Genomic DNA, 26,718 nt, shown 5'->3' on the forward strand with positions numbered 1-26,718 from the left:
TAATCCCACGGTCTCGATTGTGGTGTTAAGGCTAGAAATAGAATTGGTGAGCACTTACATAAGAGGACTAGCCACCATTCTATGATGGTGCCATTGTATTCTGCATGCAAAGGAAAAGTCCTTAAGGAGTCTTATGGCCATGGAATGCCTTTCTCCTACTATAACGGCCGCTCAGTTTTTAACTAATGTTTGATCTGCACTTCAGCGCTTTTCCCTGACTAGATCAGACATTCAGAATATGATCTATGTCCCCCTCAAAAAAGTTTTTAAAGCTTGCCATGGCAAAATTATCGTTGGAGAATTATATGGTTATATGTAGTGCGAAGCTTTGCTCCCAGTGTCACTCAATCATCAAGACACAAACCCAACGTGTCGGGTTCTGAGACCTAGCTTATGAAAATGGCTTCTGGCCAGTGCGGTCAGAAAAAGCCAAAAGAAAGAAAAATTCCTTTCTTGAGTCCCCTCACTCACCAGGGTATCCCCACAGTGAAATGCTTCGTCATTTGGGCCATCCCAGCTCTCTACGAACTGGGGCAGGCTGCGACTTGCGGAGTTACGTAGGGGCACCTATTTTTTGTGGAAGACTATGTGTGGTGCAATGTGTAGTGGAGTGGGTGTAAGTGGTTAAAAATACCGTGCTAGTGGGCCTCAAATATTTTATTCTTGCTCCTAGGCAGGTATGGTTAAAAATGGGGTTGACACTGTGTACCTATCTATAATGAGAAGGAAATCAGTGTATGGTCGACATGTTTCAAGCTTCCCCTAGCTCTTCCTCAGGACCACACAGGGACCAGCCCTGTGTTTGCCACTCCTGTATAACCTTTTTTTTTAAAACTTTGTTTATTAGTTTTTTAACATAGTACAATACATGAGTGCGGCTGTGCAGTCGATGGGGTAGCATCAAGAGCATAAATCATTCACAGTATATGACAATGTAAACACATGAATTCAACAATGGGCTTAGCAGCAGGGTAAGCATCATACTTAGCTAACAGGGTAAGCAAATATAACTAGCATACACTAGAAGGGGGCCATGCCTCGGTGTGTAACAATAGAAGGTAGGGGAATGCATCAGGTGTGCACAAATATAACCACGGTCCATTATCAATGACCCATGGCAGTCAGTGGAGCACGCATACGTATATTATGCTAGCGCGCGTAGTCGAAAGCCTCCCACCTGTGAGTCTGTCTGAGGGGATGTGTATATTACGTATGTGCTTCGTTATCGTCTCGAAAATCATTCCCAGTCTGGGCCAGTAGGTAGGTTGTTAGTGGTCCCCATATGTCCTTCGGTCTAGTAGTAATCGGAAGTAACTCAGCAAAGGTTGTGTGTTGTTCTTGGCTGTACGTCATGTCTGTAAGCCACTCCTTAAGTTTTGGGGCCCTGCCTCGACCCCACCTGCATGCCACCCGTCTTTTCGCAAGCAGCAGCGCGATATCTACAAATTTCCTACATGTCGTGGGAATGTGTGGTGTGTGTCCCAGGAGCGTTAGTAATAGATCAATACTTATGGTTATCCCGGTCATTGATTCAAGAGCCTTCAGCACCTGTTGCCAGTAGGCATGGATCGGGGGACACTCCCAGGCAAGATGTAAAAAGCCTGCATGTTCCGCGTGGCAACGTTCGCAGTTGTCATTATCAGTCAATTGAAACCGACATTTTTTCACTGGGGTATAATATAAGCGCTGCAGGAATTTGTAATGGATTATTTTGAGCCTGCTACTGGCCGATATTCGGGCTGTGAGGGAACAGCAGTGTAACCACTGCTCATCAGTGAGCTCAACAGTAAGGTCAGCGGACCAGTGCAAGCGGGCCGAGGTCTCCGTCTCTGGAGCACATGACCTGACACTACGATACATGCCCGACACTAAGTGTGAGCCATCTAGGGAACAGAGCATATGGTGCAGAGGAGACAGGGTCTCGGGTTCGTCCGGGAAGTCAGGCAGTATCTCCCTCATCCCTTGGCGCAGCCGTATGTAGTAGAACATCTCGAGCGGAGTACGGCTGTGCGCGGCAAAAAAGAGGTCCACAGTTTTGAACCGACCAGCCGTAAAAAGATCGCCCCAACATATGATATGCTGTTTCCTGCAGAGCATTCGGAAGCCCTGTTCACATAGAAGTTCAAGTTTAGGGTGATAGGCCAGTGGCATCCGAGGAGAATATAGCAAGGCACAGCCCAGTTTTTTAGCCATTCGGCGCCAGGCTTCGATTGTACATGTGACGGAGGTATACGGCGTGGTTATATCCGAAAGTGGGCAATGTAGAAGCCCATTGAGGGGAAGAGGGTGTGCGATCCAGTCCTCCACTGCCAATTGTGGCATAAAAGGGGTGGGGATCATCCAATGGTAGGCATAATGTGCTTGAGCACACAGGTAGTAAACCTCAAAGTCAGGGATATCGAACCCCCCTTTGTCATACGGCTGAATCAGCACGGACCATTTCAGTCGCGGGCTTTTACCCCCCCAGAACAGACGACATAGTTCTGACTTCAATGTTTTAAAGAAGAAAGCCCCCGGATAGTACGGGATGTTGAGGAAAAAGTAGAGAAAACGGGGGAGCACTACCATTTTTATGAGTGACGCCCTTCCCGCCATGGAGAGGGGGAGGGATATCCAGCGATCTACCAGAGTAGCCAGCTTCGTAACCGCCACACCATAGTTGGAGCGTAACGTCTCGTCCTTGTCACGCGAGACCTGATACCCAGGTATCGAAGTTCCGAGTGGCACCATTCCAGGGGGTAGTCAAGGGAGAAATCAACGACAGCATCCGTAAGCGGGAAAAATTGTGACTTAGCTCAGTTAATATGTACCCCAGATATCCCGCCCTAGGTAACGAACTCTCTAGGTAAGGGGTTTAGGTTACATGCAGGGTCTTTGACAAATAGTGTTATATCATCAGCATATAATGATACATCAATTTGACGTTGGAAGCAGCGGAACGCACTCTCCCGGTGCAGCTGGCGCAACCGGCAGGCCAGGGGTTCAACCGCTATTGCGAACAGGAGAGGGGATAATGGACACCCTTGTCGGGTGCCTCTGGAAAGATCAATAGAGGTTGACAGGCGGCCGTTAATCAGGACTTTCGCCGTCGGTCGTGTGTATAGTAACTGGATCCACGAGATGAATAATTTAGGAAAACCCATACGTGCCAGCACAGTGAACAAATACGGCCACTCGACCGAGTCGAAGGCTTTAGTAGCGTCAAGGAAGACCGCAGCGACAGGGAGTTCAGGATGCACCGTGTGTAGTAGGGAAAACAGAGTGCGTAAATTATGAGAGGTGGAGCGGCCCGGAACAAACCCAGATTGATCTGGCAACACAATCCGGGTCATCAGCAGAGATAGTCTGGTAGCCAGCACTTTCGCCAATATTTTTACATCACAATTCAGGAGCGAAAGTGGGCGATAAAAGCCACAAATGTTGGGGTCCTTACCAGGCTTTAACAGTGATGTTATTACGACTTCGCGCATTGATTGAGGGAGGATTCCGTCAGCCAATGATTCCTCAAAGACCTCGTGGAGGACTGGGGCCATAATGTCGATGTATGTTTTAAAAAACTCTGCGGGCAGCCCATCAAGGCCAGGAGCCTTCCCATTTTGAAGTGACATGATGGCATCACGAATTTCATCTAGCTCAAAGGGCACAGCTAGGAAGGCCCTGTCGCTATCGCTAAGCAAGCAAAGGGCCACATCGCCCAGAAAGGTATCATACGATATGTCTGAGGTGGCGGTAGAGGTGTATAGTGTACGATAGTGCGAAACGAAGGCAGCGAGTAGGTAATCAGAGTCTCTGAGTGTATGACCTTGGTCTGTTAACAGCTCCAAGATTGTGTTATTAGTGTGTGGTGGTCGCGTCAACAGTGCTAGAGCCCTGCCTGGTCTATCACCTTCACAATATTTTCTCGCCCGCCAGTGCTTCCCTTTAAATTTGGCTTCTATATCGGCTTCTTCCTCATACTGTGTCAGTTTGTCTCTAAACTCTGCTTGAATGTCTGAGATATCTCCCTCCACCATCCGAGCCTCCAACGCCTTCAGTTCGCTATCAATTTTGCGGATTGTACGTTGGATATCTCGCAGGACCCCAAAGCTTTTCGATATGCAATAGCCTCGTACCCTCACCTTAAAGGCCTCCCAAATACTGTCGACGGAGTCGACAGAGCCTTTATTGCTGGGGAAGAAAGCAGCAATCTCTTCTCCAAGTTCAGTGCGGAACACGGCGTCTAGAAGGGCCACTGGCTGCAAGCACCACTGTGGCCTAGGAGTGTCCCACCCTGGTATCTGCAGGTGCATCATGACAGGGCTATGGTCTGAGTATGTCCTCGGGAGGTGTTCCACTCTAGAGACCCCCGCACATATTTCTCTGGTGGTGAAGAAGTAGTCTAGTCGTGCCCATGTGCCCGTCAGGGACGTAAAGTGTGCACCCTCTTTTCGGTGGGGGTGCAGATAACGCCAACCATCCACAAGGTCGCCCTCCATGATCAGACCTCCCAACGCCTCCCTAGACCTAGGCTTGTAGTGTGACACCCCGTCCGCCCGGTCCAGGCGAGGTTCCAATGCTAAATTAAAATCTCCCCCCCACATGACATGCCGGGATCCTACATCCAGGATTTTCCCCCAGAGCGCAGTGAAGAATGAGGGTGTGTCCGAGTTAGGGGCATAACAGTTAACTAATGTGATGGTATCACGACCCAGACGACCCCACAGCAGGGCATATCGACCCTCCGCATCAGCTAGTTCGCCACATACTTGAAAGGGCACTGCGCGTTTTATCAGGATAGCAACTCCTCTCGCATATGTAGAATAAGAGGAGAAGACACGAGCAGTAGCCCATTTGCTTGCAAAGGTGGAGCGTGTCTGCGGTGATAAGTGCGTTTCCTGTAGCATGGCTATCTGAACATTGTGGCGCTCTAAGAATGTGATCACATTCCGACCTTTTTTGGCATTATTAAGGCCCTGTACATTCCATGACATACAATTCAAGCGTGCATCAAGTCCTGGACCTGCCATGTCTTAGGCTCGGTATAGAAGTGTTACATGTCTTAGTCGATGCAAGTCCAACAAAGTCTCTTGAATGATGCAATTCCCCGCAATGTCCGCTTAGCCGCCCCATCTTCCCACAGAACCAAACTCCCGCCCCAAAAACAGAACTCAGCCCCCCTCCCACTACTGCATCCCAATCATGCCAGCAGCCACCCATGTCAACGGCCTCCCACCCCTCTTTAACTTACTCAACATGTATCCACAAAGGGGGTATACCCGCAGGGGAAGCAACATTGAGGGCGCACAGCCACGTCTCTTCCCAGTAGCCTACCATACTGTACCACCCTCGGTATAGGCCAGGGTAGAGATAGTGGTCCTTGTAATACATTACCAATGGAGAGGTCTAGTAGTCCCCTGCGGCTGCAAAGAGATAGAGCAATCTGGTTCAAGGCTACAAGGAACAGTCCACGATGATAGTCCAGGACTTATCCGAGCCATAAGGATAGCGTCATCTCACTCGTCATTGTCCACTCGAAGCGAGTCTTCCCCGAGGTCCGCATTGTTTCTCCGATCATCTTTTTGTGCCTTACGAACCGCTTTCAAGTAGTCCTCAGCTTTCTGCGGATTGGTGAAAAACCTCTGCTGGCCCTGGTGTGTCACTCGCAGCTTCGCCGGGTAGAGCAGGGCATAATCCAGCTGTGCTTCTCTTAGTTTCTTTTTAACAGCCAGAAATTTGCGACGTTCCTCTTGCACCATAGGAGTGAAGTCAGGGTAGATAGAGAAGGTGACTCCATTGTAGTGTAGGTTCTGTTTGGTCCGAGCTGCTCCCAGCGCAACATCTCGGTCGCGATAATTGAGCAATCGGGCGATAATCGGTCTGGGCGGTGCTCCGGGCTTAGGAATTGGTGCCAATGATCTGTGCACCTTTTCCACTATAAATTGTGGGGAGAAGGCGTCTTCTCCTATCGACGCTCGGAGGATTTTCTCTACATACATTTCCATCCGACCAGTATCTGTGGACTCCGGAACGCCCGTGAAGCGGATGTTATTGCGTCGGCTTCGAGCTTCCAAGTCCTCAATCTTAGCTGCTATCACTCGCAGTAGATTATCCATGCAAGCTAATTGGGTAGTATGGGAAGCGGTGGTGTCGTCGTTGTCTGAAATCCGCTGTTCCGCTGCAGTGAGTCTCTCTTCGTGCTGGTCCACTTTATGTACTAAGGCGTCCATCCTGGAGGACATCCTGTCCACTTTTTCCACCACTGTGGCGAACCCCTGTCGCATTTCTAAAAGCAGACGGTGCATATCAAGTTCTTTAGAAGGGGAGGGCGCAGTTGCAGGATCCGCGCCACTAGGCCCCGGTTCCACAGTCCCGATCTTAGACCCTTTTTTTGCACCGTCAAAGTTGATTTTTGTCTGACGGTTCTCGGGGCGCACCATCGTGCTCTTGCGTCTCTCGCGTCTCTCCGTCTTGGGATCCGTAGAGGTAGCAGGGGTTATACTCCGGCCAGGCTGGGCAATGCGCAATGGTTTAGCCAGTCGTTGAATAAGGAGCAGAGTTAGGTTCGCACCCCGCAAGTCTACATTCCACTGAGTTACTTCAAACTTGAGATCACCTTGGCGAGTGCCTATGGTAGAGCGTCGGCCAATGGGAGACAGCAGGTAGCCAGGAGTGCACCGCAAGCAGTATCAGCCAGAGTTGTGTGTAGTACGTCTATAAGGTAGGCGCAGTCCGCAAATTGAGGGGTCAGGATCGCCACGTGCCCAGAGCAGTCCGCACAACAAGCTGCGGGCCGTGTTCGGGGTCTCCCGGCCACACCACCAGCCAGGTCCGTGACACTGGCAGGAGTCCTCTGAGCAGTACACCAAAGAGAGCACAACGATTTGGAGCCGTAGGTTGCGCAGCTCCACTAACCGCTTCGGGCAAGCGGGGGTCAACCGTCACACTGAGGCTCAAGGATTTGCTCTCTCTCTGAGGGAGACTTGTATAGAGACTCTCCACATCCAGACTGATTAGTATACTGGATGTGGGGTCAAAGGATAGATCTTTCAAAAGACAGAGGACAGCTTTGGTATCTTGAAGATAGGTGTCTGTTTTTTGTATGATTGGTCTTAAGAATGCGTCTGCAAACTTGGAGAGAGGTTCTAAAATAGAACCTATCCCCGACACAATGGGTCTACCTGGTGGTTTATCCAGATGTTTATGGATTTTTGGGATGGTGTAAAAATAGGGAGTGATTGGTTTTGAGTTTACTAGGAAATCAGCCTCTTTTTTACTTAGCCAGTCATTAGTTACTGACTCCTCAATGAGGAATGCAATGGCTATCCGAAGTTGTTCAGTCGGATCTTCATTGATGCAGACGTAGTTCCTTTCATCTGATAGTAAGCGCAGGCATTCATTTCTGTAGTCCTTAGAATTCTGGAGGACAATTGCTCCCCCTTTGTCCACTGGTTTGATGGTGATGGTCTCGTTGGTAGATAGTTGTTGTATTGCTTCATGTTCAATCTTGCTGGTGTTCTGGAACACTTTGATGGTTCTTGGATCCAGATCCTTCACTTCTTTCATGACGGCTTTTTCAAAAGCCAAAAGCTCAACAGGTAGGTTAATTGGTGGCGGGGTGAAGTTGGATTGCTTCTTTAATCCGGTATCACTTCTTTGCATGTCGACAGGTTGTTTATCTCTGAAGAATACTTCCAGTTTGATTTTTCTGATGAACTCTTTTAGTTCACAACAAAGTTTAAATCGGGCAACTTGTAGGGTAGGCACAAAGCCAAGGCCTTTCTCTAGTACATCAAGTTGTGCTTGTGTTAAGGTGGCATCCGATAGATTGACAACTAAACTGGGTTGTTGCTTGTGGGTGGGTGGACCGGTGGTCCCATGCTTTGGGTATGGCTCCTTGTTGTCTCCAGAGGTTGTGCCCATTGTAGTTGTTGCCCTTTCCTGTTTCTTCCCCGTTGGGCAGCCCTACCACGGCCTAAAAAAGACTGGTTTTGCTGGTCTTGTCCTTGTTCCCACTGCGGATATTGTCGCAGTTGGTATGTTTGGGGGAATTGTGGTGGTCCATATAAAAATAGTGGCGGTGGTCCATACAGTTGGGGTCCAGGGTAAGGTGGCCAATTGAATTGTTGCCCCCTTGGGTACCTCCCTGTATTTCCCCTCACCCTTGTTGGTTTTCGGTTGCTGTAGCGGTTGTAATTACTGGATGAGTCCAAACTGTCAGAACCAGACTCAGTTCCATCACTGTCTGTGTTGTAGCCTGGGTTCCTTCCGCTCGGTATGTAGTCATCCTTGGTGTATGGATATACTTTTTCATGTGAAAATGATTTTTGGTCTTTTCCTAGTTTAACATATCTTGTATCTTTAAGCCCAATTTTAAATTCAGTCATGCTTTTGTTCAGTTCCTCCAACCGTTTTCTTTACTAATACCCCTTTGGCCATTATTTTGGCTGACAGTCTGGTTGTTTTTTTTTATAATAACATTCCCTTTAGGAAGCACTCTTGATGCAGTAAAGTCGCGGACCCGCGACTATACCTAATATGGCCGCCACACTTGCCATTCGGAGGCGGCCTTTTGTAAACACTCTGACTTTCTAGTCCTTTTAGCTGTACTTGCGCCCATGCGAGCATCGAGTCCCTATTCAACCCAGCCTTCCTTTCAGTGGCAGAACGTCCTAATTATTTGTAATTTACACTCTGGATGCTACAATTAACAATACTATTAGCCCAGAAAATCCCACAACACCTCCCAACATGGCCGCCACACTAGCCATCGATGGCGGCCATTAGCTAACTACCACGCGGTCTAGCTTCCATGCAGACCACGTGGCTGCTCAAACCGGAACTTCCCAGTTAAACCCCCCCCTCGTCGGAGACGCGCTAAAATGCGGTCCGGCGGGGAAGCTGAGTAGGTGTATTGACACGGCATCTTCTATCTTGAAGTAAGTCCTTTTTTCCCCCAACATGTCCCGAGGCAAAGGAGAGCATCCTCGACCCTCCTAAACTTCTAGTACCATACCATAGCACTATCCTGTGCATAACGATAACCGCCAATATTTCGCTTTTCCATCCTTCATTAAACAGGATTATTTATTTCATAAGGGAGACATGCCCCCCCGTGATCATGATGTGCCATTTAGCACGCTGACAAGTAATGATTTAAGAAGCATTTCCTTTTTCTGTTTATGTGTATTGAATCAGTGTGTGTGTGAGTACTGTCATCACAAGTCCTGTGTAGTTTCTTTGTGTGAATTCACGCCACGCATCTCACCAGTTTTTTAAGATTCTTCTAGGCACTATCACCCGCGCCTTGGAAGTTTGCACGCACTGATATGGAGCAAACCAACCATATATAAGTGAGGCACGGAAGCATGTTATATTCCCCCACTTAAAGGAGGGGGTGTTTTTTAACATTTTTCTTTACATTACAGATATACAACGAGAACTAGCAATCGTATGTATTTCAACGCATGCCTTTATTAGTAGCAGCGTTCACTATTTTTTCCTTATTTCTATTTTCCTATTAAGGTTTATACAGGAGTGGCAAACACAGGGCTGGTCCCTGTGTGGTTCTGAGGAAGAGCTAGGGGAAGCTCGAAACATGTCGACCATACACTAATTTCCTTCTCATTATAGATAGGTACACAGTGTCAACCCCATTTTTAACCATACCTGCCTAGGAGCGAGAATAAAATATTTGAGGCCCACTAGCCCGGTATTTTTAATCACTTACACCCACTCCACTACACATTGCACCACACATAGTCTTCCACAAAAATAAGTTCTCCTACGTAACTCCGCAAGTCGCAGCACGCCCCAGTTCGTAGAGAGCTGGGATGGCTCCAATGATGAAGCATGTCACTGTGGGGAAACCCTGGTGAGTGAGGGGACTCAAGAAAGGAATTTTTCTTTCTTTTGGCTTTTTTCTGACCGCACTGGCCAGAAGCCATTCTCATAAGCTAGGTCTCAGAACCCGACACGTTGGATTTGTGTCTTGATTACTTGTTTAAGGAGGGCGACCTAGTCTTATTTCCTCCTTCTCCCTATCATTAATGTACTGTCACTCAATCATGTCAGGCAGCAGTTTTTCAAGTGTTTTTGAACTAACCTGGAAAACAGGGTGCGAAGGTGTATAATGCTTTGCGCGTTGAAATGTTTACCATTAAAAACTGTGACAGATGCATGGCAGAATGTAGTTTGGGAGGAAAGAATTTGAACTTTATGGTATAATGGTGTTCAGGAACATGTTTTATTTGTCTGTCCCATTGTAAGGGATTTTTAAAACAATTTTCTTTTAAAATATGGATTATAGCCGCTAAAGCTGCTATGGAGATGATAAATTGTCCTGTCAATAAATTACGGTCCTTTAATTTTTAATTTTTTTGCTCCTTTTTACAGTTGAATTAATTGATGTACTTTAGGAACCTCATTGTCAGATCTAAATCTCTAATATATAACCTTGAATCTTGAGTACGCGAAAAAGGTTTAAGATGCGTTAGAACATTATTTCTGGATGGTGAATATTTTTCTTTATTCTTGCAGGTGGTAGTCAATTTGCAGAAGATTGTAAAGCACATCCTACCAGATCTTGCATCTGGGCCAGATCACAAATGAATTTGTTAGTTTCATACGATGATTCAGATTCAGAAACAGAGACTGAGAGTTCTGAAATTCACTGTGTTTCAATGCAAGATGTTAGTAAACATTATGTTTCAAGTGGAGCGGATCCAAAACCCCCATTGAAAGAGCTGCCTGTGGAGAATTCTGGCAAATATTATCTGACTACTGCCCAAGAAGGGGTCACTGAAAAAGTAAAACGGGACAACTGGTCTGCAAAAGCTGTTTATCCTGGTAAAGCATGTGCAGGAGCTAATCTTGGTCCATTACGGCCAGACATGTCTTGTAAAAGCTTCGATCGAACATTCAAATTTACACCAAATTCAGAATCTGTTTCTGGAACTGGAGGTCCTACTGTTCAAAAGAGAACCATGCAGAAAGAGGTTTCTTCTTCCACGAGTATTAAGCCCTACATTCCAAAAAGGCTGAGAAAAGAGTTACAAATTGACTTGGAAGTCAGACAGCAGGAAAAAGAACAGTTTTCCCTTGACACAAATACATCTGAAAACGATTCAGGTTGTTCAAACCCTCTGACATCACGGGTTTCTGAATATATTAGGCCTTATTTGGAAACTGCGTACACATCGACAGAAATTCCAACACATTTGGTGTTTCAACTGGCCCAGCACAAAGGTCCGGTGAACAACGTGCAGTGGTGTCCGGTGCAGCATCAGAGCCATATGCTTCTCTCAGCATCAATGGATAAAACATTCAAGGTAATGTGACATACAGTTGTTAAGGTTTGCTATGTGGTCATTCATTTTCAGAATTCTTGTACCCACTTGACCATGCTGTTTGAGCATGCCACAAAATGTATATGAAAAATTTATATTTTGCTCAGGACATGGTAACGTTGTTAGTTGGCGGGGGGGGAGGGGTATCTACTCAGCAAGTTGGGGTGCCATGTGGTTCCTAACTTTACTTCCTGTTGCAGTTTACTTGTCTTTTCCTAACTGTAAACTGAGTGTGAAATGACCCCCTCCCTCTGAGTATATGATTCATTTGAGTCCAAGGCTTGGAAAATGTAAAAAAAAAGTTGTCTGCTTTAGGGATGATTTAAAAATGCATGTACAGCCTTCACTTGGAACTGGATTCCTTACATTATTGTACTAAATCAGAATTAATAATATACAGCAAAATACTTCGTTTTTTTGTAGGTTAAGATTTCTCAGCTTGTGAGGTTAATTCTGATAACTAAATCAAGTTGATGCCTTTGGAATTTTTCTTAGAGAAAGATTGCTCCTACCGTGAAGAAAAGAATAAAAAGAGTACTAAGCAAAATAAAAATGCTATAATGTGGTATGATTCATTGTGGACATTAATAGGCACTTTGGCACCTTTAAACTACAAAGTGATTGAGGATTATTGATTACTCAAACAGAATTATGTGTTTATGTTTGTAGTTAGTGCTTGTATTATATGTATTTTAAAGAGGACAGTGGGAAGTGCGAAGTGCTGTATAGAGAGTAATAAAGGTTGTATGACATTACAATTAAGCCTTTACCATGCATCCTCTACCACCATATATTTATATTTATATATTTATATTCACTGAAAAAAATTAAGGTTACAGGGACATTATAGTTAGGTTCAGATTTCACTCATCCAAAATCATAACAATTCAGCAACTATAGTTACCTCAGCTAACTATAACTTACGTCTCTGCAGTGCACTGCTTATGACCTCACATATCATTCATGAAATGGTCAGTGACATCACTGACCTCATTCAGTAAGTAAAATTGTTTCCTAAACGTTTCTGAAATGTACAGATATATGCTAAGCTACAGCATAAGTTAAACTACTATTCTTTCTTTACTAGTAATTAGACATACTATTTCTAACATATCTCAACTGAGTGGTGGCTGACTGTATCAGTGTGTGAGTGGATGTCTGAGCGGCTGTATGTCACTCACACATATAGTCACTTCTATAACCCAACACACACATATACTACCTTTCACATACCCAGTTGCTCACCCATATACCACCGAGGCATCTACTCACCCGCACAGCCATACACACACTCACTCACCCATACAGCCCCTCACACATACCCACCCATTAACCCATACAGTCACTGATTCACCCACTCACTCATCCATACAGTCAGTCACACCTCCTTCATCCACCCACAGAGACACTCATACACCCTTACAGGTACTCCGACAACCAGTCAATCACCCATACAGCAACTCATGTATTCACTGACACACACTCATACAGCCACTTAGACACCAACTGCTACAAACATTCACACAACCAATAACTCCCCCATACATTCACTGAGACACCTAATCACTCACTTATACAGTCAATCACACACCCACTAAATCATCCATACAGGCACTCGCACAGCCATTGATTCACCAATACACCTTGGTATATATATTTAACATTCATAAGCACTTTTAAAACACTCTCAGTTGCAGGATGCTGTCATCAGTGATGTCATCAGTCCATGTCATGAGTGATGTAATATGTGAGTTCATAAGCAATGCATTGGGGGGGGGGGGTGAGTTATAGTTAGTTTAGCTAATCATAACTGCTGAATTTCACTAGTTTTGAATGAATTAAATCTGAGCCTAACTATAATGTCTCTTTAACCTTTGTTTTTTTCAGTTAATATATGTAAAACAGGGGGAGACTCCTGAGGCCCCTCCATTTTCAATTAAATTATCCATTCAATTTTATGATAACGAAGTGGAACATTGCACAATTGTGGGGTGCTAGTCAACCACCCGGGTGGGGAAGTGGAAAGAAGATCTAGATTCGTGTATGTTCAGAGAGAAATCGGTTTTCATTGCACAGGGTTGCCCAGGAAAATGGAGTAAGACCTGGGGAGCATGGAATGAGTTTACAGGCGACATCTGTCCCCCACCAAGAAGACAAGGTGAAATGGAAGCTCCTGAATCCTCCTGATCTGCTGATTGTAACATTGGTTATTTACTTTGCTAAAGTGATTTTGCCTCTGTATTGGAAATGCCAGTCTAAATGTGCTCATATTATTGTCAATGGTCGACTGTTTAAATAAAAGTTAAAAAAATAATATATATATATATCCATTCTAATATTTTCCTAATTGGGGGTAGACCCCCCAACCCCCTCTTTTTGTTTTTTACTTTATCACCCTATTCCTTTAACCTCTAAACTCACCCACCCCAAAGCCTTAAAATCATCCTTAACACCCTATACCCTAAACAGGTTCTTAACCCTAAAAACACCCTTACCACCCTATTCCTTTACCCGCCACTAAACCCTAAGACACCCTAACCACCCTAGTCTCTTACCCACCCCTAAACCCTAAAAACACCCTTACGACCCAATACCTTTGACCTCACCTAAACCCTACAAATTCCTGTACCACCCAATACTCTTACCGACTCCTAAACCCTAAAAGCCCTTACCACCCTATACCCTTACCAGCCCTTAAACCTTAAAATTACCCAAACCATCCTATTGCCTTACCCTCTCCTACCATATACTAGAGATTTAGAGGTAAGTTAAATGTGTCTGTTAGGAGTATAGCCTTAGGGTTCGGAGAACATGCACAGCTCCTGGTTAGCAGAATCTCAGGGCATAAAGTGAAAAAATCAGCAGCATTAATCCAAAACAAATAGGGATGACCATGCAAAAGGAGGCATTTTCTTAGAAGTGCATTTAATTTCGTTAATAAAACTGAAGTAATAAATGAGCTACAGACGATTTGTTCTCTATTAAAAAAAAAAGTAATTACATTGAGGCGTATGCTTCATGCCTGGGTCTAAAAGCTGCATGAAGTTAATCACTCTGTAGGTCACGTTTTTCAGCCTAATTTGTCTGTCATATTTGTATGTAGTCTTATACAGTTTGTTTACTGTTATAGCTGTACTGGTGTGTTTTGTGGGGTTATTCAAAACCCAGATTCCAGCATGTAACTGAATTGTTCAATATACCTAACTGTAGATTCACATTAGCAGTGTGACTCATGAAAAAAGGCTCACTATTATGATTGTGGGAATAAACACATCAATAACCCTTACAACATCCCTACAGACCAGTAAAGAGTGATCGTGGTGATGCTTAATTGTAAATAAGAATTGGGTTGGCGTGCATTTTGATGGCTATAAAAAAAGTACTTCTCATGTAAAGACCTATGGTGCCAAGTAGGCCTGTTATCTAGCGCCAAAAACGAACATTTGTGCCTATTTTGCGTACTCACACCTATCAAAAATGTATCAATAATTGTGCATTTGTGAGGGCAAATACCACCAGATTCTACCTGGCTGTACTTGCCCCTACAAACTTTACCACTGGGATAAACTAGGAGTAATGTCGTGGGCAGCCCAGCAGCAAAAACTGTTTGTATATGATAGTATCCTTGTCTAGCCCAGATCTGCAAATTGGGGTCAAGGCTCAGGGAACAGTGACATTTTCCCAAGAGTGTTTTGGTATCTGTTATTAGAGATCGGGTCTAATGACCCTCTTTAAGGTAACCCTGAGGCCTGCATCCTTAATTTGTATCCATCATCAAAATTTGCATAATTTGACCAGTGATGCAGCAGTTGGAGGAGATAGATATTTGCTATCTTTGAATTCCAAAATTTCTCCCGAAAAGTAAGTTTTTTTGCTGGGAATTTCAGATTTTGAGCAGGATTTTTCCTTTTTGGCAATTTAAAGCAAAACGTCGTTTTTTCACCCTACAGTACTGAGTTTCAGTCAAATATGAATCCTTTATCTCTAGTTTAAAAATTAATGCCTGTTCACTGCGCCTTTTTTGCGCACGTTACTGGTGTTACACAATGTGAAATGCATCCTTTATCAGTGAAACAAAAATTCCTTTGCCTTAATATTTGTTTTGTTATTTTACAAGACACTTACTTCTGTATTCAGTACAAACCTTTGTTTTCATAACATACTTAAAAGCTTCAAACAGACCTATTGGTAACATTCACCAGCAATTTCTTACGGAGATTTTAGCACCAATTTTAGCCCCGTTACGCCACTAGAGGGCACGCATAGACAAGAAATAATCATTATACACATCTCAAGCATAGATACGTCGGTCCAATTGCAAGCAATGTTTTTTTGAGCCAAATGTTTCGTATTTCTTTCAACACCCCGTCCCTTACAAGACTTGCCCAGGACAATATAAACAACAACCTAATTTTAAAAATCTAGTTTTCACTGTTGTGATGTCAGTGAGTTCACTGGGCTCTGCGTTTTTTAAAAGCACAGGTCGACCGACACAGCAAGGAAAACACATTTTGTACAAAACAGAACTGCAATAAACACAGATGGAAAAACTGTGTTCTAATAAACACAAAAGGCCAAGATCATTCCGAAGAAAAAAAGGTGTTTAAGCTGCAAGCAAGAGAAAAATAATTTGGCATTCCAAAATTGCGAAGAATTAACTACTAAAATGCAACATACAATATATAAAAATAAATATATGTTACTTTGAGATACATCCGTTTTACCTTCAACAATAAGGAAATGTTTTGGTGATCATAACCGGCAGAGCAGTATCGGACCCATACATGGAATAACACCGCGTTGTTAACAAATAATCATCAACAATTTTATTAGTGATTCAATAATGCAGATGTTGATTTCTCTTCCTGTTAGGAAGCAAGAATGTCAACGGTCAAGGGGCTTATAAATGTCCCCAGAACCACGAAGTGGAATTATGGGACTATAATACACTCTTCCCTCTGTATTATTTTGTCTACAATTGCTTCGTTTGTATTAGTAAACAGGAACTAGATATTTTTTCCAACATAAATGAGATTGTTGAAAGTAGTGCATTGGTATCAGTTAATGAACTATGCCGCACTCTATTTAAAATGTTTCATCTAAGTTGGATTGACTTTAGCAAGTTGTTTTTGGGTGTTTGAAAACAATTTTGTATCAAGTTTGGTGAGGAGTTTGTTATGCAGGTGTTCTTTGCAGTATCCAACTAACAATACACCACCGATGATTTTACAGACAAGTTAGGTTTAAAAATACCCTTGCTGAAAAGCTGGAGATGTTTGGTGTTGTGAAGTATTTCATTATCCTTAACAAATGCCCATTATCGATATGACACAGAATAAGAAACGTCCGACTATAGTGCATAGAAATTTGTCAAGAAATTCCAGCTCTTTTGTGCAAGAAGGCATAAACATGCGATTGCTCGGACTCTCTATCACCTGTTATCATTTCTCATAACTGATCTGGAGACCTTAGCTTGTTCTTTGACCTGTTTTGGGTGAATCCATCTGGATAAACAGCCATTTCTGTCCAATTTGCATGATATGCATTTTCACTGTATTGTATCCTGCTGTACCTTGCTGAAGGTACAGCCAAAATGAGATCGATGAACAATCCAAGACATGTTTTGCGTTGTTGACTTTAGAAGGGTTTGTTCAATAGTCGAGAATCTAAGATTCCTCTTGGGCTTATAACCGTAGCTTCTCTGTTTCATTGACCAATGAGGTACATCTTGCAGGAGTTGTCTGGTGCGATGGCATTCATTCCAAGATATTTTGGTGTTTGGGTGAGATCAGGCTAAGCATGATCGTAACCTGGTGAATGTACTGTGTGTGTGCTTATGTCTTGGAGAATGTGGTCTAACTTTTCTGTGTAGTCTGTTTAAATTTGCTGAGCCAAAGGAGTAATTTTTTGGCCATTGCATTTCAGAAGAAGAAATTTGACCAAAGAAGGAATTTGTTCAGGAGATTGATCCAGCGCCCCTAAGGAAAAACTGTCTCACCAACGCTACCCAACACCACAATACTCACCATTAATCATATATCACTTATAAAGGCCCATATACCAACGAGACAATTTTGGGCGTCTGAATCATGTGACCTAATTAAACAGAACTAATCATAAACTATTTACACATTTATATACAACTGCAGTTTATCATTTCTTACCATGGTTTTAAACATATATCATTTTAATTAAGTCACTAAGGTAAATGGATCAGCTGATGGTAACTAGACCATGAATAAACAAGACCAACTTGTCGTTTCAAAAATCTAATTTTATTAACTTTATTATTCAAGAAAGAGCATTTTCTTAAAAATCTTAATTTTATTGGCAATAAAAGCAGCGTTTATTAAGAGAAAGACATATTTGACTGACACTTCAAAGGCAAATCAGTTAGCATGAATTAAAGAAAATAACAGTTTCCATTCCCTAAATTCTATTTCCCTGTCTAAAACTCACTCCACCTAAAGGAAATAATCATTAAAGTCTGCTATCCTTACGTGCGCCAAAGAGTCCAACAGCACGTCACGCCCTTCAGGAATCGGAAAGCGAGAAGCGCCCTCCTGCTCATGGGGCCAAGTTTTATACCTTTTTGTCTAGCTAATCTCACTAATTTGTAGAATTTTCCTTGCCATCCAGTGTCCACATTGGCTGACTTATGTCAGTCCATTACGTGTCATCACGTCTCCATACCAAAATCGAGCCCTTTCTTTGACTCTATTGTCCACTGTTTTTCGTGACTTTTGGCTTCCTCGAAAATGAAACATTTCACGAGTTACAGTTCATGACTTCCTTAGCTTGGCAAACTTTGCCGCTTCCTGTCCTTGAATCTTTCTCTCGAAGAGCACGTTTAGCACAGTTCATTTGAATTTGCAAAAACTTGTCAACGTGGTAAAAGTTTCCACTTCCATGCAAGGGCTCTTTCTGAACAGGACTCAAACGTCATCTTTTCAATGTGCCTTTAGGCCTCACTTGAAAACTATTATTTAAACAAACACAAGACATCAATTAATTAGAGAATTGAGACTCATTCTGTTACCCACCCCCTTTGCTAATTATTAACCCATTAATTTATGTTTCCTAGCTGTCCACACAAAGCAGCATTTTATATCAACCTTCTTCTTATAGGCCGCAGGATATCTTCCACGAGCTTTTGCCACATAAAAGACGAAAAGACATACCATAAGCACACAAATAAGCACATGCCATTAGTTAAACAGCCGCATTTAATACTGACAAAGACAATAGACAAGGTTAGTTTATTATTTTTCCACGCACTTGCATTTGCAACAGAGAGCACATGAGTTAGTCCCTCGTGTTTCTCTTGTGTATATGCATTTTAAAACTTGGTTGATTAATAATTCACCACACACTGATTAATACAGTTACGGTTTTTATTGGAAGTTTAACTTTGCGTGTTAGAACAAAATATTATTCTGAACCTCGCTCCATCAACTCCCTCATCTGGTGATTTCAAAATCACCAAACTACACCCAAAATTTAACAAACTTTTAAACCCTTGAACATGTTTTGGACAATCACAGTATTAGTGTTTCTAAACTTTCGATTCAGCTGTTTGTATGTAACTCTCATATTGTGACCTACGAAACTCTTCTAATTCTATTTCTTTTTCTTGTTCTTTTCTGAGCTTATACATTCTTTTCTTTTCCCTTAGATATTTCTTTCTTTTGTGTAGCATGCAACTACATTTTTAACAAAAGTATCACAAAAACTATGACAAATAAAGGACACAATATTTTGCCTAAAATTGAACTACCAATCTCTTGAAACCAGTTTTTGATTGCTGCAAATCTTTTACTCAAACGTTCTGAGAAATCCTCATCTTCTACAGGCACAATTTCTGAATGTAATTCAGTAATATTTTTAATATACATCTCTATATTCTTTTGTCTGGGATATATGTGCAGCAATGCTGGACATGTAATATAGCTAATAGAATGTCAAGAGCAAGACGGTTCTGCATAACCATCGATCTCATAGAGATAAGTTCAGTATTGACTAATTGAAATCCACTAGCAGTATCAGTAGACCATCTATCAACAATTGTAGACATTTTTCTGATTTTAACTGGATTCAGGGTTATACCCACCAAAGGTATTACTGCACCAGAAATATCTCCCAAGATTTCTGAAAAACTCTCCCTTCTGAATCTACTCAGATGATTGCTAATTTCAAATGAACCCTTTACATTTCTATCTACATGAAAACATTTTGGAAAAACTAATCCGATATAGAAAGTGCCATACCAGTGATCTGGGAGCTTGTAGTAGGCCTTGTTTCCACAAACAAAATAAATTCCAGGAAAAATTGGATCTTTGCCACCTTTAAATCCCCATCCACCCAAGATTTGATAAGTGTCTTCACATTGACTCGCACCAACAAAGTAATTATCAAATTGAGTATTGTCTCTTCTAATACAAAGCTTTCAACTAACAGGTTTATCTATGTGAATAGCAACATTTTCAGTGCTACCATTGAGCTTTTCATCCTCAATCTGCCAAAACTTAGATTTGGTTTGTTTCAGCATTTCATTTCGTTTATAATTTGCCCTTCTCTCTTCTACTAAGTTTAAGAAAGATTTCTCTTCAGTTCTCAATTTACAAGTTAAATTATTTCTAAAAGCATACTCATAAGTAGGTTCATTAGTTACAATGAAAAACTCCCTCATCTGTTTAGCATGTTTATGTTTATTTAAGCTTTTATCAACCTTTAAGTTTGCAAAATCTCATCGTAGTTAGAATAATAGTACTCTAAACGACCTGTCTGATAAAATAAACTAGCTATTACGCTGCAAGTGATGCCATAAGTAAGGGGAAGTATATTATAAGTAACTCCCTCAGAAACGGAAGTGAGTAATTTCACACAAATGTAACAATCTTTGACATCCATTACTTTAACATATTCAGATAAAAGTCTTGAAAAAGTATTACTAGAAAAATCACCAACAGATCTAACTTGGTGGATCTCTGGTTTGTGCTCAATAACTCTGTTAGACTTGCCTACTACATCATGGTTATCTTGTTTAGCCACAACTTTACTAGTCATATTAGTCTTGTACTCCTCTTTGTCAATACCAAAAGGAAAAATGACAGCTAAAATTAACCAAACCAAAACTATTAAAATCACACATATGGAAGACATTTTGCAACATCTTCTTAAGATAGAACATCTTGAGTTGTTATTGGTAGAAGGCATCTTTACTCTGAAACAAGAGCCTTACAAAAAAAATAAAAAATTAATATACACCCCCCTGTTTTTACTTTTTTGTTTTTTTTAAAAGAAAACCCTACTTCCTAACAGCTTTTCTTCGACCTTGCGTCTTACATCAATGTGTTTTCTCCAGCTAACACAATTTCTTCGACCTTGTGTCACCTAACACAATTTCTTCAGCCTTATGCCAAATAAGAATTTTCAACTTTATATGAAAACAAAATCTTTCATTGTCACTCGTGTCATCTAAATCCTCCAGACTACTGCTACTTACTTCAATTACTGGTGGTATCAAGATGTATGACCATTCAGGCGACTTGTACTTTTGGTTAGGCCTAATCACCCTTTTCGCCCTGTTGCTAATCACTTCTATTTTCTTTCCTGTGTGATATTTCTTATCTGAGTCTCCTTTTTGACTTGAAACTTCATTAACCTTCTCTTTTGATCTGTTAACTAATTTAAATTTTAGACTCTCATTTTCATTTGGCCAGTTATCTCCTTTTCTTGATAATTTCTTCTTTGGTTCAGTCAGGTTACACTCTGCTCTCCAAGCTCTTTTCCTTGAACTTCTCACTTTGGATTCATCGTCACTTTCATCAGTTTCACTTTCTGTGATGTCAGCTTTAGATTCAGGAACTTCTTTACTTGGCAGTTTCACTCTGTTAGGAACATCATCCTTATAGCTGGTACTCGGAATTTCGTCTTCTTCTTCTTCTTCAATTACTTCCAACTTCCCAGTTTCAGAACTTCCGTTCCTGCCTTCAGAGCTTCCAATCTGCTTTTCAATACTCTCCTGATCTTGAATCACCACTTGATCAGACTCTTCTTCTGCTTCTTTATCTAGCAGATCTTCATCATTTTCAGAGTCTTGAATCACAATTTCTTCAATATCTTCATTCAACGCCTCATTCGCAATTGAATTTTCCAGATGTCGACTTTCTTGTCGATCTTCAGGATCTGGATCTCTTTCAGGTTCTTCTTCTGAATCTGAATCAGCTGTAGTATCACCTTCGTCAGGATTTTCAGGTGGTGCTACACGAATGGTGTGACTAGCATGAATCCACCTTTTCAAACCTCTGCACGTTACTGCATTTGTTGTAAGAAGTATCACCTGTCTTGCCTTTTGCCACCTGGGTACTAGGCAGTTTCTTCTCCTGTGTACTTTTGTTCTCACCCAGTCTCCTGGTAACAGATCATGAGCTTGTTCTTTCTCTCTGGTAATCACTTCAGTTCCCACCTGATGGAACACAGAAGTCACGACGTCAGAAAGGTTCTTGCAGTAATCCAAAATGACGCTATCATTAATGCTCATAACTTTACCTACTGGTACAAATGCTTGTCTCATGACTCTGCCCATGAGTATCTCATTGGGGCTTAAACCTGTCTTTTTATCTGGAGTACTTCTTAAAGACATCAAAACAAGTGGAAGTGCATCAGTCCACTCCATTCCTGTAGCTAAGCACATTTTGGCTATTCTATTTTTGATAGTATCATTCACTTGCTCAACAACACCTGATGCTTCTGGTCTGTAAGCACAGTGAAGCTTTTGCTTTATATTGAGTGCTTCACAAACCAATTTTAGCAATCTGTTTTCAAAATGTGTGCCACGATCAGTCTCGACCGTCACTGGAAAACCGTACCTCAGTATGATTTCCCTTAAAAGCAATTTTGCCACAGTAACTGAATCATTGTGGCGTGTTGGGAACGCTTCCACGCATCTTGAAAACAGACAGATTATCACCAGAACGTATCTCAATTTGTTATGGGGTGGCATGTCAATGAAATCCATTTGCAATCTGGTAAAAGGACCACCCTCCCGTCCTATGGTTCCCAAACTCACAACTGTTTTCCTGTTTGGGTTGATCTGCTGGCAGATCAAGCATCTCTGACAAAAAGATTCTGCAATTAGTCTGAACTTTGGATTGTACCATGTTTGCCTAAATAATCTGATCATTAAATCTCTTCCAATATGTCCTGGACCATGATACATTCTAGCCATGTCAGCAATCATGCTATCTGGCATAACTGGTCTGTCATCTTTGTAAACCCAAATCTCATCTTCCTCTCGCTGTCTGCAACCTGCTTTTAACCATGTGACCTTTTCCTCATCATCTGCCTCATCTTGTAAATCTTTTACTCCTTGCCATGTCTCAACTACAAATGTTAGCATAAGTGAGTTCAAAACATGTTCATTGTCTTTTTCCCTATTGATTGACATATTATTCTTCGCGCAGAATTTCGCAATTCCATCAGCATATGCATTTCCTTTTGTCATATAATATTCACCCTTCCTGTGCGCTGTACATTTCACGACAGCAATTTTCTCTGGTAACTGAATGCCATCAATCAACCTTTTGATCAATTTCGCATTCCTAATAGGAGTTCCCGCAGAAGTTAAATAACCTCTTTGAGACCAGAGCTGGCCATAGTCATGGACTACGCCATATCCATACTGACTATCAGTCACTATGGTAACCTTTAACTCTTTTGCTCTTTCACTTGCACGAATCAGAGCAATCAATTCTGCTACTTGAGCTGAACGAATTCCTTTGAGACAGGATGCTTCAACTACATCTGCAACTGTGCAGACAGAATATGCTGCACTCAGAACACCTTCATCTGTTCTTAAGCATGAACCATCAACAAAATAAACAAAATCTGATTCAGTTAACGGGACATCTTTAATGTCCTGTCTGGGTTTTGTGCAATATTCTAAAACATCTAAGCATTCATGATCAATATCATTTTCATTTCTGATTTCTGTTACAGTACCATCAGGCAATAATGTGGAAGGATTTAAATTCACACATCTTGCAATTGAAACATTATCTGATCCCAGTATAACTTTTTCATATTTAGTTAACCTGTTATTTGTCAAATGCTGTGTTTTGCTTCTGGTAAGAAGAATTTCAACTGAATGGGGTACATATACTTTTACAGGGAATCCCATTATTATTCCTTCACTTTGTTCATGGCTTACACTAGTTGCAGCTACTGCTTTTAAACAGCCTGGTAATGCTTTTGCAACAGGATCTAGAACTGCTGAGAAATAAGCTATTGGCTTTCTCAGTCTTCCATGTCTCTGAATCAGAACTGACAATGCACATCCTTCCCTTTCACTGCAATACAGCTCAAATTCCTTCTCGTAATCTGGCATACCTAAAGCAGGTGCTTCACATAAACTTCTTTTTAATTGTTCAAAAGCTTCTAACTCAGTTTTTGTTAGGGTAATTGGGTCTTTTATGTCTGCTTTTGTCAATCTCTGCAGTGGTTTTTCAATTACTGAAAATCCACTAATCCATTGGTGACAATAACCTACCATTCCTAGAAACATTCTGACCTGTCTCTGTGTTTTTGGTGGTTGCATTCCCTGAATCATTATAATTCTGTCAATAGTCACTTGCCTGATTCCTTTTGCAATTCTGTGACCAAGATATTTCACTTCTTGTTTGCAAAACTGTAATTTTGCAGGTGACACTTTATGTCCCTCATCTGCCAGATGATTTAAAAGAGTAATGGTATCTGTTACACAGTTATCTCGTGTTTTTGCAGCCACAAGGAGATCATCAATATACTGCACTAATGTCGATTTTCCAGGTAAATCTAGATTTTCCGAGGATTTCTTTAGCAACTGATTAAAAATAGATGGACTCTCTGTATACCCTTGAGGGATACAACACCTTGCTAGAATTCGGTCCTGGAACCTGAACGCAAAAATGTGCTGGCTTTCTGGATGCAATGGGACAGTAAAGAATGCGTTACAAAGATCTATAACTGTATACCATTCTGCATCATGCGGAATCTGATAAAGTATTACCGCTGGGTTTCGTACAACTGGGCAAAATGGAACAACTATTTGATTAACCTTTCTCAGGTCTTGAACAATCCTGAAAGTTCCGTTTGGCTTTTTAATTCCCATAATCGGTGAATTGCATGGACTACTTTCAATTTCTTTAAGAACACCTTGTTTTATGAATTTTTCAATTACAGGTATAACACCTTCAATAGTTTCCGCCTTCATTTTATACTAAGGAATGTTTGGAAAATCTACTCCTTGATTCACTGTTATTTTTACTGTGTCTACATTTTTCATCAAACCCATTTCGTCTCCAGTTAAATCCCAAATTTTAGCATTGACTGTTTCTTTTAGTTCTTCAGGTAGATTATTTTTATCAAATGCAGGAAATAATTTATTTTCCTCTGTTTCAACCATTAACATCGTTAATCTGTAAAGCCCATCTTCTTCCTGAGTTTGAAGCTCAATACCATCCGGTGAGCAATATATTTTGCAATTCATCTTGCAAAGTATGTCTCTTCCTAACAGGTTTACAGGACTGCTGTTACAAACTACAAATCTATGCTTGTCTTTAAATTTGCCAATTTCAACTTTAACTGGTTCTGTTAAATCTGTTTTAATTTGTTGATTAGCTACACCAACTACTTGAATTTTTTCGCCCGACAGAGGCAGGTTTTCTATTTCCACTGATCTAACAGTAGAACGGGTAGCACCAGTGTCCACTAGAAAAGTGATTTCTACATCATTCACCTTTCCATTTACAAATGGACGAGCCTGATCTACCTCAAGAGTGGCTCCAAGCACACACTCTTCCTCCTCTCTCAGGCACCGTCATAAGTAATCCTCAGAATCACTCCCTCCATTTTCATTCAACAAATACTGTTGAGAAACATTTGACACATTCACTCTTGGCGATCTGTTTACCTGTTCACCTCCTCAGAATCCCGTTTCTGTATTGTACCTCTGCACATTTACACAATTTGGAAGTGGCGGTTGTGGAATCTGACTCTGCTGATTCACTACCTGTCGCTGTAGCTGTTGCTGCAGATTTATCTCATTCTGCATCTGTGGATTTAATGATGCATTTTTAAAATTTCTGGGCGGATTCTTACATTCGCGCATCCAGTGTCCAATTTTGCCGCAATTAAAACATGGGAGTTTCTGCTTTAATTCTTCAATATTTCCCATCAATTTTGGCTTATTAAAATTACCTTTAAATTTCCCTTGATTCTGATTAACATTTTTGTTTTCTAGAGTTGCTATTTGTTGTTCAGCCACTTTTACCTATGCCCACATAGCTTTTTCTTTGAGCTTTTTTAGGTCTCGCCTGTCGATGCGCATGCGCATCGAGCTTGCGAGACTATGGGGGCTTAAACAGTCTTTAACCAACTTGCAAGGAATCGTGGCGATTCCTTGCAGTGCCCGTGAAATTCAAGCTCAATGTGCATGCGCATTGAGCTTAAAAGCGCGTGCACATGCCCCCTGCCTTGCATGTATTTTCCCTGAGGCGCACTCCTCCCACACCCCCGCTCCGCCCCCTCCCCTGCCTGCCGTGTCGCATTTCTTCAGTTCCCTTAGCCGCACTCCAGGCCCCTGCTGCTTTCACACCCTCTCCCCGCTCCGCCCCCTCCCCTGCCCGCCGTGTCGCATTTCTCCTCCCCCCTCCCCTTCTCTGCCTTCCCTCCGTCTTCCCTCCCACAGGCAACAAGAGGCTAGTTCACGACGCGCATCCACATCACAGCCATCAGCCTCCCTCCCGCGGGCAGCTTGGCCTCAGGTATTCACCCCAGCGCGACTTCTCCTCCCCCCTAATTACATGCCTGCTGTTTACTTCTTTCACGGCCACTCTCTCGCACATCAAAGGCTGCTCACACACACCATATGCCTGCTCCCCTCCCCCACCCCCCACGCCTCGCAACAGACTTCATTGGAATGCGCTCAATGCATTCTCCCCTCCCTTTCAGCCTCTTTCCCAGCTCCAAGCCGGACCCTCCTTTCTCACCTCCTCTTTCTTTATTTACAGGGAGAACTTGTATTTTTCCCCGAGGGAACCAGTTCTGACACTGCCCGTCCCAGCACACACCAACTTAGAGCTTGACTTGTACTGACGCTGTCACCCCAGCAGACATGCAATCTGCATCAAGCATCCATATGCATCAAGCATCCACAAGCAACAGACATCCACAAACATCAGACATCCACAAGCATCACAAGCGTCAGGCATCCACAAGCGTCAGGCATCCACAAGCGTCAGACATCCACAAGCATCACAAGCAGCAGACATCCACAAGCAACAGACATCCACAAGCAACAGACATCCACAAGCAACAGACATCCACAAGCAACAGACATCCACAAGCAACAGAC

At 42.3% G+C, this 26,718-nt stretch overlaps 1 protein-coding gene across 1 annotated transcript in view; it reads left to right on the top strand.

Moving 5' to 3' along the window:
• The window catches only part of WDR25 (WD repeat domain 25), an 816,010-nt gene that overhangs the window by 77,090 nt on the left and 712,202 nt on the right, over positions 1-26,718 (top strand). The window contains exon 2 of the mRNA XM_078660186.1: positions 10,516-11,306. Within this exon, the coding sequence (XP_078516312.1) occupies positions 10,584-11,306 (723 nt within the window). The 5' untranslated portion in view covers positions 10,516-10,583. The remainder of the gene's footprint in view (positions 1-10,515; positions 11,307-26,718) is intronic.

The sequence above is a fragment of the Lissotriton helveticus genome, chromosome 9, assembly GCF_964261635.1.
Source record: "Lissotriton helveticus chromosome 9, aLisHel1.1, whole genome shotgun sequence".
NCBI classification, from domain to species: domain Eukaryota; kingdom Metazoa; phylum Chordata; class Amphibia; order Caudata; family Salamandridae; genus Lissotriton; species Lissotriton helveticus.